General features: G+C 41.9%; 1 protein-coding gene across 8 annotated transcripts in view; it reads right to left on the bottom strand.

Annotated features, from left to right (window-relative positions):
- The window catches only part of PLD1 (phospholipase D1), a 244,843-nt gene that overhangs the window by 126,821 nt on the left and 99,405 nt on the right, over positions 1 to 18,617 (bottom strand). For all 8 annotated transcript variants that reach the window (XR_011388052.1, XR_011388054.1, XR_011388053.1 and 5 more), the window contains 7 exons: positions 16,090 to 16,280; positions 15,384 to 15,511; positions 14,141 to 14,286; positions 13,843 to 13,951; positions 11,858 to 11,923; positions 3,948 to 4,006; positions 2,825 to 2,917 (listed from right to left, as the gene is read on the bottom strand). Coding sequence is in view for 5 of the 8 variants with exons in the window: in XM_070072511.1 (XP_069928612.1) it covers positions 2,825 to 2,917; positions 3,948 to 4,006; positions 11,858 to 11,923; positions 13,843 to 13,951; positions 14,141 to 14,286; positions 15,384 to 15,511; positions 16,090 to 16,249 (761 nt within the window). In the remaining 3 variants the exon portion in view is untranslated. The remainder of the gene's footprint in view (positions 1 to 2,824; positions 2,918 to 3,947; positions 4,007 to 11,857; positions 11,924 to 13,842; positions 13,952 to 14,140; positions 14,287 to 15,383; positions 15,512 to 16,089; positions 16,281 to 18,617) is intronic.

Genomic DNA, 18,617 nt, shown 5'->3' with positions numbered 1-18,617 from the left:
TTCTGCCTGCATTTCCTGCAATACTCAGAGCTCCGTGGGGCAGGGGCTTTGTCCTGTTCACCACTGTCTTCCCAGCAGCTAGAACACAACCTGAGTAGAAGCCTTAAGGTCAGTTGCCCCAAACTGTGAGACAAAGGCACTTCATAGGGAGGTGGTGCCAGGAAGGACAGCAAGGGAGAGCAAGGAAGACAGCCATAAAGGATGTACCCTCATGCTCTTTATAATGGGCAAGAGGGCCGTGAGCCTGCTCACACGCACAGGGAGCACCGTGCCAACTGAGGTGGGCGAGAGCTGGACTCCTGACAGCTCTCAGCTGCTCCTGGGGCTGCCAAGGCTCCCAGGCTGCTCTGCACACAGGTGCTCTGGGTAAAGAGTCCCGAGTGCTGAAAGGTAAAGTCTGAAACTCCCCCTGCTTGGCATCTGGCCTGAGTATTCCGGGTTCTGTACTATTTGGGCTGACAAGATAGCGCAGATGGAGTCTCTCGATTTCCTCGATATCATTTACACTCTGAGTTTCTGCAAGTTAGAGGTTTATATCAAAGTGAGTACTTTTTTGAGTATATTACTTCCCTTTTTGCTCAATAAGTTCTAACAGAAAATTTCAATTTCTTTAAGTTTTATCTTCCGATAGGGCTCGGAAGGCGCTTGTGATTTCCTCCATCCTTCCCAAGTCTAGTAACTTACTGGTGTTAAGGCTGCTACGCAGACATTAGCCTATGTGTGTAAGAGGGGTCGAGGAAAATGAGAAATTTTATAGAAAACAGATTCATGTGCAATGGAACAAGGAAACAAGTCCTGAAAGCCAGACCCAGCCTCGCCTGACTCCCCCAGCCCAAGGTGTCCTAGCCTGTCCTTTGCCGAAGGGAACTCGCTGAACTGAGAGAGGGTGGCAGCTGGCCCTCCTGGACTGAGGGAGTCATTTGCCTCTCCGATAGTAAGAACCCTGATAGCCCGTATGATCTGGACTGGTTTATTTAGGGGAATTCCATACCCAAAAATTCCCCACCCAGACTTTCCCAGAAGAGGGAGGAGGGGAGAAGAAACAGGGGACGTGTACTTGGGACGCAGATTCAGGCCCTTGAAAACCGGGGTCTGAGTGCAGACCGGGTTCCTAGTCCTTTACTGAGACGCCCGCATGGTCCATCAGGTATAGCGATTTCTGTCTCTTCACTTTTTCCAATAAATGGTGCTAAGATTGCGTTCTCAGCTGCTCGTTCATTGCCCACATTCTTAGTCACTGACAGAACAAGTTCCCGGGGTTCAAATCAATAGTAACAATCGTATTTCTAATCGGCAGTGTATTTTAAGTAAATATGTTTAAAAGTAGACACTACTATTAATTTTATATACTTGAATATACACATAGTTCAATTCCATTATTTACATGAGGACATTTATTTTACAATTGGAGAATATATCATATTCTTATGTAGATAAAAATATTGCTATCTGATTTCTTAATGGTGTCTTTAATATTTTTTTTCAATTCCAGTACATTATCATTAGGACAAACAGCTATTGTCTATGATGTGCAAAATTTAAAAAATATTGCCCCTCAAGGAATCTTTACTTGGCTAGGAACACAATATGAAGTTTAAGTCCTCTAAATATATCATACTTATCATAATATATATTTTTCACAAATGAAAGTCTAATATTATCATCTTAGAAATCTGTTCAATTTTTCTTTGTATGTTTTTAAGTATATAGTTAAGTGGTTTTCAGCATATTTCGAAAGTAGCACTAATTCTAGGATATTAGAAATATTAGAAAGTAGTACTAATTCTAGAATATTCTCATTATCTCCCCTCCCAGTTCTACATCCATTAGCAGAAGTTAATTAGCAAAAATAATCCTGGAAACCTATTTACTTCCACGTCTTCAGGTTTGTCTACTCTAAACATGGAAGCCTCTAAGAAGTTGCTTTTGCATCTGGTTTTGTTCACTTATGATGTTTCATCTGCATGGGAGCATACATCAGTTCTTCATTACCCTTTTCATTAAAATCTTTGATTTTGATTCAGATGTAATTCAGATACACATAAAAAATACAATTCCACAGTTTTTAGCACATTAATAAAATTGGCAATCATTGCTACCATCTAATTTCAGAAAATTTTCATCACTTCAAAACGAATACTCTACTATATGGAAATACCATATTTTGTTCAGCCATTTATCAATTTATGGACATCTGAGCTGTTTGTACTTTTTAGGTTATCATAAATAATGCTGCTGTGATAAGTTTTGGGACGGACTTTTTTTTTTAAAGTTCTCTTGGGTGAACACCTAGGACTGGAATTTGGAGGCATAGGGTCACTCTATGTTTAACAATGTGAAAAAAATACCAGACTGTTTGCAAAGTGGCTATACCATTTTACATTTCCACCAGCAATAGCTGAGGGCTCCAATTTCTCTTCACCCTCACCAACATTTGCTATTGCCCATCTTTTTAATTGCAGCCATCCCATTGGATATGAAGTTGTACCTCACTGTGGATTTGATCTACAATTCCCTAGTGGCTTGTAACGCTGTCATCTTCTCCTCTGCTTACTGGCCATCTCTGCCTATTCCTTGGCAGCTATACTGTTGAATACCAAGTCCACTGAGTTTTTATGGATATTAATTTGCATCCTCTGCCAACAACTCCCATATTGGGTAAACTACTTAAGTACATACAGTAACTTAGATTTTCAAAATATAATTTAAAATGTGCTCTGCCATAGTTTCTACAGGACTTATCATTTAAACCTGGTATGCAAAACTACCGCTCAATAGCCAGTGTATTAAAACAAACAAACACAAGAAAATTCCTAAGGCCTACCTTTTTGACCAGCGGTAGCAAGCTCTTCCGTGCCCACAGCAATTCAAACCTGGTATTCTGTGTCCTCCAGATCTTTTCATTATCATGCCTTCTCTGAAAGAAACATCAACTTAACCCATCGTTGCCAGATTTCCAGCTCAAATCTAGTTTGTATAGTCTTAATAACTTAGTACCAAATGAACTCGCTCACATATGATTTTCCTCCCTACTTTTTCCTCCTTTACTGTCAGCTAGTTCAGCGTCATATTTGTTAGGCTGAATTCTATAATGGCTAACCTTAAACACTGTGGCCACATAGAGCTCTTTAGGCATCTGAGGCAGCATAACTGTGCTATGCATTAGCATCCTAGTGCCTGGCTCTAAATGCTAAGTGCTCCCCCAGTCACTGTGAACACCTAAGAAGATCCTGTGCAGAGACGGTGCAACAGCCACTGAGAGCAGGGTGGGGCTCACCCACAGATGCTAGGGCTTCATATATAGTTCTAGCAACCAAACCATGACCAAAGTGGTAAAGCAAAGTACACATAGTAAGCTACTGCTACTTCCACAGAAAGTAGCTTTGAAAGTAGTAACCTCTTAACTTTGAAACAGTAATGATTGAACAAAAGAGATTTTTAAAGAAACAACCACCAACAACGCATTTAAAGATCTAAAATTAAAATTTAAGCTCTTTATGTTATCAATCTCTAATATCGTGAAGAAAAATAATCATTAAGCTTCCATGTGTTACACATCATCTATTTACACAGTATTATTTTTAAAGTCATCAAGATTAGTGACAAATAGTTAACTTTTATAAATGATTAGAAGAAAGGACCTTCGTTATTTGACACTGAGAGCATTTTCACACATATCAAACTTCCTTGTGCATTGAACACTCCCCCTGCTGGGTTAGAGGAAATCTGGGCAGTAGATACATGACAGTAAACTAGTTGCTATCACTGTTTATTGTAAGAGATATCCTCTTTTAGTTAAGTGATTCCCCCAGCTGCCCTGATTGTATTGAGGAGAAAAACTAGCAGGAAAGCCAGGAGGTCCCATCACCCCAGCATGCCACTAAATCAAATATTAATGCTTAGTGGCTTTTCATACTTCTTTCTCAAGGTCCAATACTGAAACTTACATGCCCTTTGGTCCCAAATCATGGATGAAAGACAACTGGCTTATATCAAGGAATTCTGTCTGAAAACAAGAAAAAAAATTCACATATTAGAAAGCAGACAAATGAAATTTATGTATGCGTTAAGAATGTGTATGAGATACTGGCATGTATAAACACTGGTACTCCGTGGTGGACTGTGCAGATCAATAAACACAGTACTCTGAAGTGCTGATGAGAAGCATCAGTTAACACAACAATAAAGTGATACATACCCTATGATACAGAGACAAAATGTTCAACAAAGTCACAGAGGGCTTCATCCCAATACTTTTTTGCGTTTGTTTTTATTATGGGAGGAAGAGCTTTCACAGTATGTGTGCAGAAAATACTAAGAGTACATGATAAGTGTGATGTTGGTGAAGGTTCTGCAAGATGGACCAGATTTGGCATGCAGAAATAGGGCATGAAGAGGAGAACAGAACAGAAGGTGTAAGAAGGAAATACAATGTGCAGCTGGGCTACGGTGAGTAAGGTGGAAAAGGTCATGGAAAATGATACAGCAAGCTAGGTTGCCAAGAGACTGGGGAGACATGTGAACACCAGGCATAACAAAAAATTATTTGTAATGAGTTCAAAGAGAGAGAATTCTAGGCCCACCTTCACTACATAGATTACTAGATGACTAAAAGCTATAACTATCATAATATCAACAGCTGTGGCTAACATTTACTGAGTGTGTGTTGTGTGTTGACACTGAGTTGAGCATTTTCCATGCACTATCTAAAACCTTTTAGAAGTAGGTACCACTTTCCCATTATATAGAAAAGGAAACTGTGATTTATAGCATGCATGGACAGTTTTTTGGCAAAGAACCAGACAATAAGTATTTTGGAGTTTGTGAGCCATATAGGCTCCAGTCCTCCATTGTAGTATGAACACAGCCACAGATAATGCATAAATCAAATAATGTGGCTGTGTCCAATAAGACTTTATAGCTCTAAAATATGAACAGAATTTATATATGGCACAAAATATTACAGTATTTTCATTTTTTTACCACTGAAAAACAAAAGCTCATCTTAGCTCATGAATATACAAAAACAGGTGGTCTGCTCAATTTGATACAGTTCACCAACCCCTGGTTTGAGAAATTCAGTTGTCCAAGTTTGTACAACTAGCAAGCAACGGATTAAAAATCAAGTTAGGCCAAATGAATCTTCTGAGAATTAAGCTGCAAAAGCAAACAGTCATCTACCATGTCTTCTACTCGAATGGAGTCTACTGCATATACTGGTTAGGGAAGGGCTAGATGCAAATGTGGAGGCACAGAGGGAAAAAGGAATCAGCAGAATGTAATGTTTCTATATATACAAGTTTTATCTCAAGCAATTCTTGAATCAACTGGAGTTAGACATTGTATTGTTCACAATTTATAGATTTTGTTTTAAAGCAGCCAAGTTAAGTCCAGATGTAGCAACCTTCTTTAGAGCATGTCAATAACAAACTTGATAGAAAAAAAAAGAGAAACATTCTCCAGCATCAGGAAGCAGATAGAGGAAGTCACACATGGAAAATATTCCATCTCGACAGAATTTTGTGTGAAGGACCAGACCAGGTACACGTGAGTGTAGTTACAGAGTGGTGGGGACGACACGCAGCATTTTTAGAAATAATAATTATTTTTAAAAATCAAGTTTTTAAAATTTATTTTACTCTATAAAACATGAGATTTAGTACAATGCATTTTTATAAATCTGATTTGTGGCAATGTATTCTAATTGGAAAATGTAGCAACCCATAGGCTATTAGAAATAACACTCAGGGCCGGTGCCGCAGCTCAATAGGCTAATCCTCCACCTAGTGGCGCCGGCACACCGGGTTCTAGTCCCGGACGGGGCGCCGGATTCTGTCCCGGTTGCCCCTCTTCCAGGCCAGCTCTCTGCTGTGGCCAGGGAGTGCAGTGGAGGATGGCCCAAGTGCTTGGGCCCTGCACCCCATGGGAGACCAGGAGAAGCACCTGGCTCCTGCCTTCGGATCAGCGCGGTGCACCAGCTGCAGCGCGCCAGCCATGGCAGCCATTGGAGGGTGAACCAATGGCAAAGGAAGACCTTTCTCTCTGTCTCTCTCTCTCACTGTCCACTCTGCCTGTCAAAATAAATAAATAAATAAATAAATAAAAAAAGAAATGACACTCAGACTATCAACCATACATAAAATCCAAAACATTTCAAAACGTCAAACCACAACTTTTCATTTTATTTCTAAACAGAGATAAAATGTTAGAGGGGGAATGTCAATCCCTGTTTACATTTGATGAATCTGCTTCAGAGGTGCAATTACTGTATGCAAAGTTACAGAATGAGTGGAAGAATAGGAAATGAAAACAAAAATCAAAGGAGCAAGTTTTCTAATACATAACTCTAATCATCAAATAGCTAACAACAAAAAATTCCCTGAAATAATTCAGAAAACATAACATTACAGTATCAGTACAAAATCGCTAAATGCAAAGAAATCTATGGAAATAAAAATCATACATTACCCATGTAGACCATCAAAGGTTTCATATTAACATGAACTCTACTTTATACTAAAGGATTAGTAAAGTCTGACTAACGAGGGATTTCAAGAAGAAACTTTCCAGCCCTAAAGTCAAGGTCAAATGACAGGCAAAACCTAATAATAAAATATGAAACTGAACAAAGATTGTGTTGTCTGAATTTCACAGTAAATCTTCAGTGATCATAATTCCATTCTGCATTTAGGAAGATGACTCTCAGGAAGAAGTATTTAAAAATCAAATTAGCCTAGTAATACTCCACAGAGCATATCCTATTGACCCCTTGAGTAAAGTACTAATCAATACCTTTCTGGTTTTGTTCTAACCTGTGAAAAGTGTAGGTAAATAATACTCTTGGCCCTAGGTGGAAAGAGGTCTGAAAAAAAAAAAAAAAGGAAGAAAAATCAATGTGACTTGGCAACTGGATGCAGAAAAAGTTAGAGAAAGAGTAACAAAAATGTTTCCATGCCAAGAGATAAGAAACAAACCCTAGAGGGTAGCAACAAACCCTGGAAATTACTTGGCAAACAGGCAGTTCTGCCCTTTTCACTCATTTTTGTATTATAAGGGGAGACTGACTTTCCAAGCCCCGTTTCATTCTTCAGGCAGCAAAAATCCAAGCAGGTGGTTAGAAGGAAATTACCTGATGCAAGGAAGAGGAGAGAATTGAGTTGGGCAACCATGTAGAGAGGGTAAGAGGGAGGCTCACCTCCTCCAAGAAAGGCTGCCTTCCAGGGAAAACACTTAGCATGGGTAGAGGCAGCAAAGACACCTAATCTATGGAGAAAACTGGGAGGTCGGATGAAGCTAAGCACTCCCTCTCCTCTCTCCAAGAATCAACATAAGAGAACACGTCCCATAACTTGACACAGCTGTAAAGTCAGTACAGCTCTTCCCTGTCTTTGACCTACCCTTCCCCTCAAGTCAAACCTACTCACCCTACAAAACAAGCAAGCAGTGAGCTCAGTGTTATTGATCTGTGGGATGTTTCATTCAAGATTTCAAGTTAATCACCACGTTGGAGATAAGGAATCTGAGTCATAAGAGTTAAACTCTAACTGTTTAGGGCTTTCTCTTGGAAATCGTGCATTTTGTTCTACTTTGAGATTTTAATCTTAAGGGTTTTTTGTTTGTTTAGTTTGGTTTTTGGTTTTATTTGAAAAGGCAGAGGCAGAGGCAGAGAGAGAGAGAGAGAGAGAGAGAGAGAGATCATCCATCAGCTGGTTCACTCCCCAAATGGCAACGATGGCACAATGGCCAGGACTAAGCCAAACCAAAGCCAGGAGCTTCATCCAGATCTTCCCCATGGGTTCAGGGACCCAATTACTTGGGCCATTCTCCGTTGCTTTCCCAGGCCACAGAAGAAAGTTGGATTGGAAGCCAGGGTGGATGGGACGGAAGTGGAGCATCCATATGGGATTCTGGCATTCCAGGTGGCAGCTTTACCTGCTACACCACAGCACCAGCCCCATCAAGACACTTCTAAACTGCTCATAGAATTCTACTTCAGTTCTCAAATTCACTCAATGATAAAATCACCTGAACCGCTTGCTAAAGTTTCAGATCTGGATGGTCCTGCAGTTAAGTTTATGTCCAGTTCAGCCCCTTGACCTTGCCTGATTCATGATTCTATCAGGAACCCAAATTAACTTACAGTAGGTATGTTTTACACTTATATAGCAGAATCTTACTATATGTGTGTATGAACTTTTCTTTTAATATGCTTGTATATTTTTAATGTTTCTCATAATTATCAACAGAAGCACACAGATGTTACCCTAATTTCACAAATACGATCTGAGGGCCTGTGTAAATCTAATCTTTGTCACATTACATTTAGCATGAAAGTGAAATATTAGAGAATTGACGTACATCAAATTGTGTCCTATGCTTTTATCATTTTGGCAAATTCAGCTGTTGGAGGGAATAATCTTAAGGGCCATCAGAAATAGAGGTGAGGCTCAAGTAACTGGGTCCTTGCCACCTATGTGGGAGACCTGGACTGAGTTCCTGGCTCTCTGATCCAGCCCCAGCTGCTGTGGGCATTTCAGGAATGATCCAATGGATGGAGATTTCTCTCTCTCTCTCTGTGTGTGTGTGTGTGTGTGTCTTTCTACTTCTTAAATAATTTTTTTTTTTAAAAAAACAAGAAAGAAATGAGAGGATGACATAACCAGTAGTTACGAGTCTTTTCTCTTCTAAAAGAACTCTGTATAAGGCATGCCAGGTTTTTAAATACAGTATGGCATAACTAGAAAAAATTTTTATGACTGGAAAAACAATTACAATGAATTAAAATTAGGGTCCAGTGCTGTGGCGTAGTGGGTAAAGCCACCGCCTGCAGTGCTGGCATCCTATATGGGTGCAGGTTCGAGTTCCACTGCTCCACTTCTGATCCAGCTCTCTGCTATGGCCTGGGAAAGCAGGAGAAGATGGCTCAAGTCCTTGGGCCCCTGCACCCCCGTGGGAGACCCGGAGGAAGCTTTAGATTGAGATCAGTGCAGCTCCAGCTGTTGCAGCCATCTGGGCAGTGAACCAACAGATGGAAGACCTCTCTCTCTCTCTCTCCTCTGCCTCTCTGTAACTCTGCCTTTCAAATAAATACATCTTTTTTTTTTTAAATGAACATTTTAAAAACTGAGGGGCAGGGGGCTGGCACGGTGGCATGGCGGGTAAGACTGCCACTTGCAGTGCCAGCATCTCATATGGGTGCCGGTTCGAATCCCGGCTGCTCCACTTCCAATCCAGCTCTCTGCTATAGCCTGGGAAAGCAGTGGAGGATGGCCCAGGTCTCTGGACCCCTGCACCTGCATGGAAGATCTGGAAGAAACTTCTGTCTCCTGGCTTCAAATTGGCACAGCTGCGGCCATTGCAACCATCTGGGGAGTGAGCCAGTGGATGGTAGACCTCAATCTCTCTCCTCTACCCACCGCTGCCTCTGCCTCTCTGTAACTCTGCCTTTCAAATAAACAAATAAATCTTTAAAAAAAAAAAAAAGAACTGAGGGGCAGACATCTAGCCTAGCAGCTAAGAAGCCCCATGTCTCATATCAGAGTGCCTGGGTTTGATTCCTGGCTGACTCCTGACTGTAGTTCATGCCAATGCTTACTCCAGGAGGAAATAGATAGCTCAACTAGGAGGATACATGCCACCCACATATGAGACCTGGGTTGAGTTTTACATGCCTGGCTTTTCATTTTAGCCCAGTCCCAGCCATTAGTGAACTAGTGAGTAGGAGATCTTTCTCTGTATCTCTTTCTCTGTCTCTCAAATAGATGAACTTTAAAAATTAATAAACAATCATTAATCAAGATTAGAGTCTAAAATGTACTAATACACATGGAAATAGACGCTTGATCTCAGCAAAGTACTGTTTTAAAGCCAAATAATAATAATAAAAGTTAAGTCACAAGCAGGCAGAAAAATAAATCAAATGGAAGACTACTGCATGTGGACACTAGTCTGCAGCTGAGTAGTTCTGAGAAAAGAGCAGGTCTGACTTCAGAGACCACAGGAGGAGGCAGCATCTCTAAGTGCTCACAGCAGAACAGCCCCAGCCATGATGCTACTGCGAGATCCACGTGCCTGGATCTGCAAGGGAAGAGCCCTTCCTGCCATCCTGCTCTTGAGCTCCTCCGGTTGATCTCAAATTGCTGACTTCCATGGGAAGACATTTCTCCAGGATCGTACAGCCATGGACGTTCCATCAGGCTCACTGAACATCCCACTGCAAGCTACTGCAGAAGGTGAGCCCCGGCTTGGCCAGCCAGAGCAGCTGTGTGTGTAGAAAGAGCACCAGCTGGATGCATGTGTGGACCGCTGCCAGCTTCTGCCACTGAGCAGCACAGCACAGCCAAGGCTCCGTCTCCTCACACAGAGGGCTTCAGTGTATATATGCATATATGGCATTCTCTAAACCAGAGGTCAAGGCACACCCGTATCTACTCTTGCATTCTGCATGTAATCATCTACACGTGCACACTGCCCACAGCAATGCTGGTTATGCAGACACAGACACACGTAGAACACTGTAATGCATGACAGCTATCCAGAGTTGTGGAGAACTGGAGGCTGACCCTTCAAGGATGTCCTACAAGAGGAGTCCCGGCTGCTCCACTTAAAATCCAGCTCCCTGCTAATGTGCCTGGCAAAACAGCAGAAGATGGCCCAAGTGCCTGGGCTCCTGCACCCACGTGGGAAATCCGGAAGCAGCTCCTGGCTCCTGGCTTTGGCATAGCACAACCCAACCACTGCATCCATTTAGAGAGTGAACCAGCAGACTGAAGATTAATCTCTCTCTCTCTCTTTCTCTCTCTCCCCGCTCTCCCACCTGTAACTCTGTCTTTCGAATAAATAAAATAAATCTTTACCAAAAAAAAAAAAAAAAAAAAAAAGACACCCCACCATCCAGGGCCTTGAGAGGGCAGAGCTCACTGCTGGCTGAGACTATACAGCCCACTCCCTCTGCCTCACTGCCTATGTGCCTCCCAAAATATCCCTGTGCTGCTTCTAAGACCCACCAGCTTTCTTCTTTTCTTGGGTTTCTCAAGAGTTTTCTTTTTCCCTAGCTTTTCCCATGCATCTCGCTTTCATATGAAAAGAAAAGTGTTTCACAGGTGTCACAGGCCAGTTCAACAGCAATCTCACTTTACTGTGTACAATCTGTGGGTGTTCAACTCCACTCAACTATTTTCCTGACTCACAAAACAGACTTCTTAAGCATTACAAATGTTTTTCGGCATTATTCTATAAGCTTAAGGTGCTAGATAATCTAGCTTATGGTAGCATTTCAACTCCATTTATATCTGTTAATATAGACATGTTGAGTTCTATTCAATATTTTTTTTTAAAGATTTTATTAATTTACTTGAAAGTCAGAGTTACAGAAAGGCAGATACGAGAGAGAGAAGGAGAGGTCTTCCATCCATTGGTGCACTCTCCAGATGGCCGCAGTGGCTGGAGCTGCACCAATCCGAAGCCAGGAGCCAGGAGCCTCCTCCAGGTTTCCCATACAGGTACAGGGGCCCAAGGACTTGGGCCATCTTCCACTGCTTTCCCAAGCCATAGCAGAGAGCTGGATCAGAGTTGGAGCAGCAGGGACTCTAACCAGAGCCCACATGGGATGCCGGCACTGCAGGCGGCATCCTTACCCACCTTGCCACAGCGCTGGCCCCCAATTCAATATTTTAAAAACTCATCATATCAGCCGAAACTGGCCCCCTGCTGTCAAACCAATTTTGTATTCATTTATTATAATTCAAGGAATAACACAGATGCAGACCTAAGAACTTAATAAAATGACTCAAAATTTAGCTGACACTTTACTATTTTATAAATTAACCCCAAATTTAAATCACTGACTGGTACTTACTGTGGCATGATAATTTTTATACATGGGCATTTTCAGTATCTTTGTCAAGTAATCTTCTAGTTGTTTCTGTAATGCAAAGAGGTAATAGTTAATATTGTCATATTTAAGAAAAAATTTAAACAGTGACAATGATGAGATCATTGCTTCATTTTAACTTCTATAAGCTATTCAATTATTTATTCATATCATTACTTGGCAAAAAATGCTAAATGGCATTAAATGTTATTTCATTGCTCTCTTGAGCCACCACTTAAACCTCTCCTTCTTACTTAACTGTCCACAAGCTGAGGTCTCCTATCAGCTCTGACAGGTCCTGAGCTACCCATCTTGGTCCTCCACAGCTGTCAGAGCAGGCTTGCCCCAGTAGGTAGTTTTAAAACATTTGCTGATTTTACCAAAAACCTGCACATTTTTTTCATTGCTAATGCTGAATTTATTGAAAGATAAACTTCAATTTTTAAATAGCTTTTCAAGAAAAAAGGGTAAGAGTTAATAAAAAGAAAAGAACTTTCTAGAAAGATGTACTCCGATATCAAATATGTCAAAATGTCTGTGGGGTGGTAGATGATATAGGCGTGGGGCAGTGGCGCAACCGCACTGATCATGATACGAAAATTCAGTAGCTTTTCACTACACCACTAAGTGTTAGTAGCTGGAACCATTTTTCAGTTGGACACAGCAGCCCCAAACTACATATGTCTAGGGATCATGGAAAATGTGTAGTCTAGACCCCTAAAACGATTTCAAACAAGATGACAACTACAAAGGAGAAACAAAACATCCACCACAGAACATAAAATTTCAGGTCACAAAACAGAACTGTCAGTCATCTCCTAGTTTAAAAAAATAAAAAGGGTCCTCCACACGCGGCAGCACTCCCAGTGAAGTAGACAGGCACGCAGGTTAAAACTGATTAGGTTTGTGAGCTGGAAGACTATGCCTTCACCACGCCTTCACCACGCCCCTGATGTCATGCCCCTACCTGGCCACACCTGAGCACCCACCGGCCAATCAGGTTAATTAGTCACTCCCCTTTGGAAGTGGATTAAAAGCCTGGGACAGGGTGTGTCCAACCTTTTCCCTTTTCCTTCCCTTCCCTGGCCTCTTGCCAGTAGAGGTCTGGCTGCAGCCCTGTGCCTCCAGGGTGCGTGGCCTTTGGGCCACCTGCTCCATGCCTCCTGGCCTAGATGCTCTTCCATGCGGCTGGTTCCTGGTGCTCTGTATGAACCCAGATCTACCCCTCTGTCTTAGATAAATCCCTCACTCTCCTATGTATCTTTTGTACTAAATAAAAGCTTAAAATGTACCATGCTGCCTTGTTCATTTATGCCAGTATTCAGAATTCTTCTCCGAATATTAGGCAAGAACCCCCATGGGCTTATTAATATGGAGAACTTATTAATAAGTATACGGTGACATCGTATGGCACCCCAAATTCTGATAACATATGTGGCACCCCAGATGGGACTTTAGGGGAACTTCAAGGGACCACTTTTGGTATATATTTTAGGGGGCCAAATTCCAATATCACCTAGAGCGGAGCTGGCAGGAGCGTCCCTCTCCTTAGGTCTCCTGTCCTCAGGCTGTGCAGGCACACATCCCTGCCACTCTTCTCACACTCAGCTCCCCATGTGAAGCTACTAGAAATGCTGAAATCAATGTATGCAAAAGTGTGTGTTACTTTAAAGAACAGACCTCAAATCTCACAAGGAGGAGCTCCGGGTTGGACTCACAACAAGCCCAGGCAGGCTCCAGCAGGGAGCAGAGCTTCTCCCTCAAGTGACAGCTGGCCAACACTCTTTTCTGGGGAAATGCCGCCTCGCTATGGCTTGGGGAGGAAGTGCCTAACTAGTGTCAGGGATGGTGAGCCAGCCTGGGCAGGGGAAGTACAGCCATAGGCCCTCGTCCTCGACCTCTCACAGACGCTGGGCTTCCACGATGCGGCAGAAGCACATCCACAGCCACAGGAGAGGGAGGCGACTTACCCGCCTTCCCAAGAACTGTTCTTCTCTCATCGCGTTTTCAGATGAATGGGGCAGCCTGGGCATATTCCGAGGCTCCTCCCCTTTGACATTCTGTCTTCTAAATGTGTGTCTAAAACCCACAATGAAAGCATTTGTTAGATTAGATTCTTGATTAGGACTTGTAATATCTTTTGCTTACTTCTATAAAAGCCTATTTAATTGAGACAAACAGTGGACTAGCTAACCAATAAAAGGACTGAAATATACTTTACATCCAACTTGCATATGGTATGACTATAATTCATTCTGACAGGGTTACCTTCTGGTGGGAATGGGGATTCGGATGAAGGCTTTGTACTTGACCAACTCTCTGTGGAATTCTTGGAAGTGCTTGAATTTCCTCTTAACCTGCCATTTAAATTCCCCATGTGTCAATTCAATGGTGTAAAGATTGACACCTGGCACCTATAGTGATAGATAAAAATGGTTTGTTATTTTAGAGAACAAAAAAGTGCCCAAAGTGCTCCATGAACAATTAACAAGGAACATGTAAGTGCATGCATATCAGCAATGTTTTTAAATAATGTCTGATTACAGAAATAATAATTAAAAGTTCATCTGACAAATTACTTAAGACAAACTTTGAATCACACCAAAGACAAACTCCTACAAATCTTATCCATTCCACACACATACACATACAGAGAGATAGATACAGATATAGATACAGATACAGACACACACACACACATTGAACTCAGATCCAGGTAAAGGAGACGATGAGTGATGGCCATCATTAGCTGTTGTGGGGAGGCAGTTCACAGGCATAAGCAGTGAACAGGCAATCAGCAGAGGAGAGAGGAAGGTGGAGGTGATGAGTGCAAGCAGCAGTATCTTATCCCTTTTGTACTTCACAGATGCCACAACTGCTTTCTCTCCTCCTCCTTCTGCCATATATTCCAAGGTCTAGCCTTGTCTTTACCGCCCACTGCCCTGAGGTGTTCAGAAAGGGAAGGTAGAAGAAAACTGCAGCAGTAGTGAACACACAGTGCACACCTGTATAATGTAAGTAGGATACCTTGCCTTGCTATGATTTAATCCTTATACAGACCTATAAAGTAAGGGCTGTTGTGCCCGTTATTTAGATGAGGAAGCTGAGAAAAATGCATGTTAAATAACTTGTTCAGGATTACAAAGCAAAGACAGGAATTAAATCATGCATTGAACCCCTATATGCGGCTGCCTGTCAATGTAAAAGCTGGCAGGCCAAAGAAGGCAAAGACTGGGCACAGTGGAAGGAGGGAGGGTAGGGTGGAAAGACTCTCTACATTCCTAAATTTTCATATATGAAATGCATGGTTTGTATACTTTAAATAAAATTTTAAAAAAAGACTAAATGGGAAGGTCATAAAAACCAGGGAGATGATAAAAACTTGCAAGTGACAGACAAAGAAGCAGAACCTCAAAACCACAGTTGTAGCTCAGAGGAAGTACAAGGGGAGTCAAGGCATCAGTGGATCAACATTGACAAGAACAAAAAGGTGAGGCCACCAGTGCCTGACCCTTGTTGTAGAGGTGAAGCGCTCCACTTCCAGAACCTGCGCTTTGATGGGACAGCCAGAGAGGTACGTCTGAATGTTGGGCTCTTTAAATCCTTGAGTGTTATAAATCGCAGAGAAGGGGATGTTCCCTAAAAAATGAAGACACAAACAAAGTGGTTTCAATACGTGCTGGTAGCATCCCTTGCCTTTTATAGGTGACCTTTAAGAATCATAACATTTTAAAACAATGATTTAGGGGCCGGTGCTGTGCCACAGCAGGTTAAAGCCCTGGCCCGCAGTGCCAGCATCCCATGTGGGCTCTGGTTAGAGTCCCAGCTGCTCTACTTCTGATCCTGCTCTCTGCTGTGGCCTGGGAAAGCAGTGGAAGATGGACCAAGTCCTTGGGCCCCTGTACCCGCATGGGAGACCCAGAAGAGGCTCCTGGCTTTGGATCAGCTCAGCTCTGGCCATTGCAGTCATTTGAGGAATGAACCAGCAGATAGAAGACCTCTCTCTTTGGCTCTACCTCTCTCTGTAACTCTTTCAAATAAATAAAATAAATCTTAAAAAATATAAAAAATAAAAAACACAATGATTGATTGTCTCCTGTCTCTTAAGAGATGATCTCGGTCCAGGGTTACAATATCCACAAGGAACAGGAGTCATTTGCTGGTTACTTCAGGTCTGTGCTCTGCCAACCACCCTGATGAACACCATCAGTCTTTACCTCCCTGTGTCTTGGGATCGCTGGGAGCTGAGTCGTACTCCACCTCCTCTCCCTCGAAGTGGAGCTCCCGCGAGTCCAGATTCTCTATCAAATTGCTCATGTCAGCAGCGATTTTCTGCAGTGCAGAGGTGTTCACCCGCGGCTCGTTTTTCAGTGACATGTTAACTTCAGACACAGTAAATGCAGAGGGGCTGAGAAAGCAGAACAGAGTTCCAAAGCCTTATTACATTGGTTAAATAAAACCCAGTCGCACAATTTGAATCCAGGCTTACATACAGCAATGGAAACAACAAGTCAACCAGCCCCACACGAGCCCCAGTTACTCCAATCCACCTTTTAATTGACTTTCCTCCTTAACAATTTGAGGATTCCTAGCTTGTAAGTTAAAATAGGGCAAAATAACAATGAGTAAGAAAGAAAATAAACACCACACTGAATACATGCCAAGTTTTCTTTCATCCCATTTTATGAACTTGAATAAGTGAGCAGAGATTCAAGGGAGATTGCTTTAAAATGCTTATTCAGAGGAAAGAAACTGATCCTTAGCTGTGATAAATACATGGAAAGAAAGAATACCAAATAAAATAAAAACCAAAATATTTCCTAAAATTGAGGGTATTTCATATATCTAAACACGCAGATTTAGAAATGTTTTTTATAATAGTGTAGCTTGTTTACATTTGCTCTGGAAGCGATATCCCAAGCTAAGTGTATATGACCTTTTTGAGATCTGAGGTTTTATCCATGACTTTACATGATGATATACACATATAATGACATACATGTTTTGAAAGGAAATTAATATACCTGTTTCAAAAGATACCTGAGGCACTGGACTTATACAACTCTCCTTTCTTACTTTTTTTTTTTACAGAACACTGGTTCTATTTCATTCCGACATTTAATAACACAAGTCGTTGCACATCAGTACCCAGGGAAGAAGAATTCATATAGATGTTATTTTTCATTTAAAGTACTGAGATTTTTAAGCCTTGAGCACCGACATTGGAGCTGGATGAAAAGTCTGAATTGCCTGATAGAGAAATAATCTCACAGTTATAACCAGGCCCTAAAACAGAAGGGCTGAGATACCAATAAGTAAGTCTCCTGCATGTGTTCATTTATTACTGGAAATTGCAAACATTAACTGAGCACCAACCACGTGAGAGAGGCAATGAATGAAAACATGAAGATGAACAGGGCTGCCCCTGTGATTAACGGTGCCTGACTTGGATGAGCAAAGTAAGTTCCACACTCCAGGTCTACCCTTGGCCTCTTCCAAGGTCCTGGGCTGCTTGAGAGTGGACTGTATCGAGGGGAAGACACTCAGCTGAGCTCTTGCCTTCAGGTGCTATCATGACACTGGGGTGGCTAGGTGGGAAATGCTAAAACACAGCCTCAGGCAAGTTTGGGCAGCAAAGTATCTAAAAATAAGAGAGTTGCAGCAGGTAGAGAGTGACCTTGTTTCAAAATCAAAGACAAAGGTTAGGGGCAGCACTGTGCTATAGCAGGTAAAGCCACTGTGTGCAGTGCCAGCATCCCATGTGGGTGCCGGTTCAAGTCCTGGCTGTTCCACTTCCGATCCAGCTCTCCGCTATGGCCTGGGAAAGCGTTGGAAGATGGCCCAGGTCCTTGGGCCCCTACAACCACATGGGAGACACAGCAGGAGCTCCTGGCTCCTGGCTTCAGATCAGCACAGCTCCAGCTATTGTGGCCATTTGGGGAGTGAACCGAATGATGGAAGACCTCTCTCTGCCTTTGCCTCTCTATAACTCTGACTTTCAAATAAATAAATAAATCTTTAAAAAAAAAAAGAGTAGTGGGGTAAAGGAAGGCAATTTTTGTTTCTCCACATATATATAATTAATGCATCCAACTTCCCTATGAATTATTTAATCAATCATGTTTCCTTCTCCATGTTGGCTAGAAGAAAGCTTGAAGCTAAATTGTGCTCTACTAGTAGCAAAATACAGGACTATCTTCACCTGTATATGTTACTGTACTAGCTAAAGGACATTGACTGCTTAATAATAAAGTTATGAGAATGTATTATTCTATTCTGAATATGAGTTTATCAATTGCTTCTTTATACATAAGAAAACTGGGACACCCAAAAGCCTACATGCTCTACCACAGTCTTTATCTCGCAGTCATTTTCTGCAGATAAGCAGATGCTCTGGAATAGAGCTAACTCTAACAGGAAGACCTGAAAATGAATTCCTCTGCAGCTCAGTCTCCACTAAATGAAGTCATTTAAATTCTCAGAGTCTTGGTTTCTTCGTCTATTAATTAAAGAGATTGAGTTATTTCATGCCAAGGTCCCTAATATGAAGACCCTGACTGTAGTTAAAAGTTACCATAAAATTGTTCAGCCTCCTCTTATAATTTAATTACTTTAATTTTTCTCCTATCACAAGAAATTAATCCAAGTCAGATTTTGTTTGTTGGTTTATGTATCGAGACAGAAAGACAGATAAAGAGGGAGGGAAGGAAGGAGGGAGAGAGAGAGATCCCATCTGCTGGTTCAC

Source organism: Oryctolagus cuniculus, chromosome 4 (assembly GCF_964237555.1).
Source record: "Oryctolagus cuniculus chromosome 4, mOryCun1.1, whole genome shotgun sequence".
NCBI classification, from domain to species: domain Eukaryota; kingdom Metazoa; phylum Chordata; class Mammalia; order Lagomorpha; family Leporidae; genus Oryctolagus; species Oryctolagus cuniculus.
This window is presented reverse-complemented; position numbering and strand designations above follow the sequence as displayed.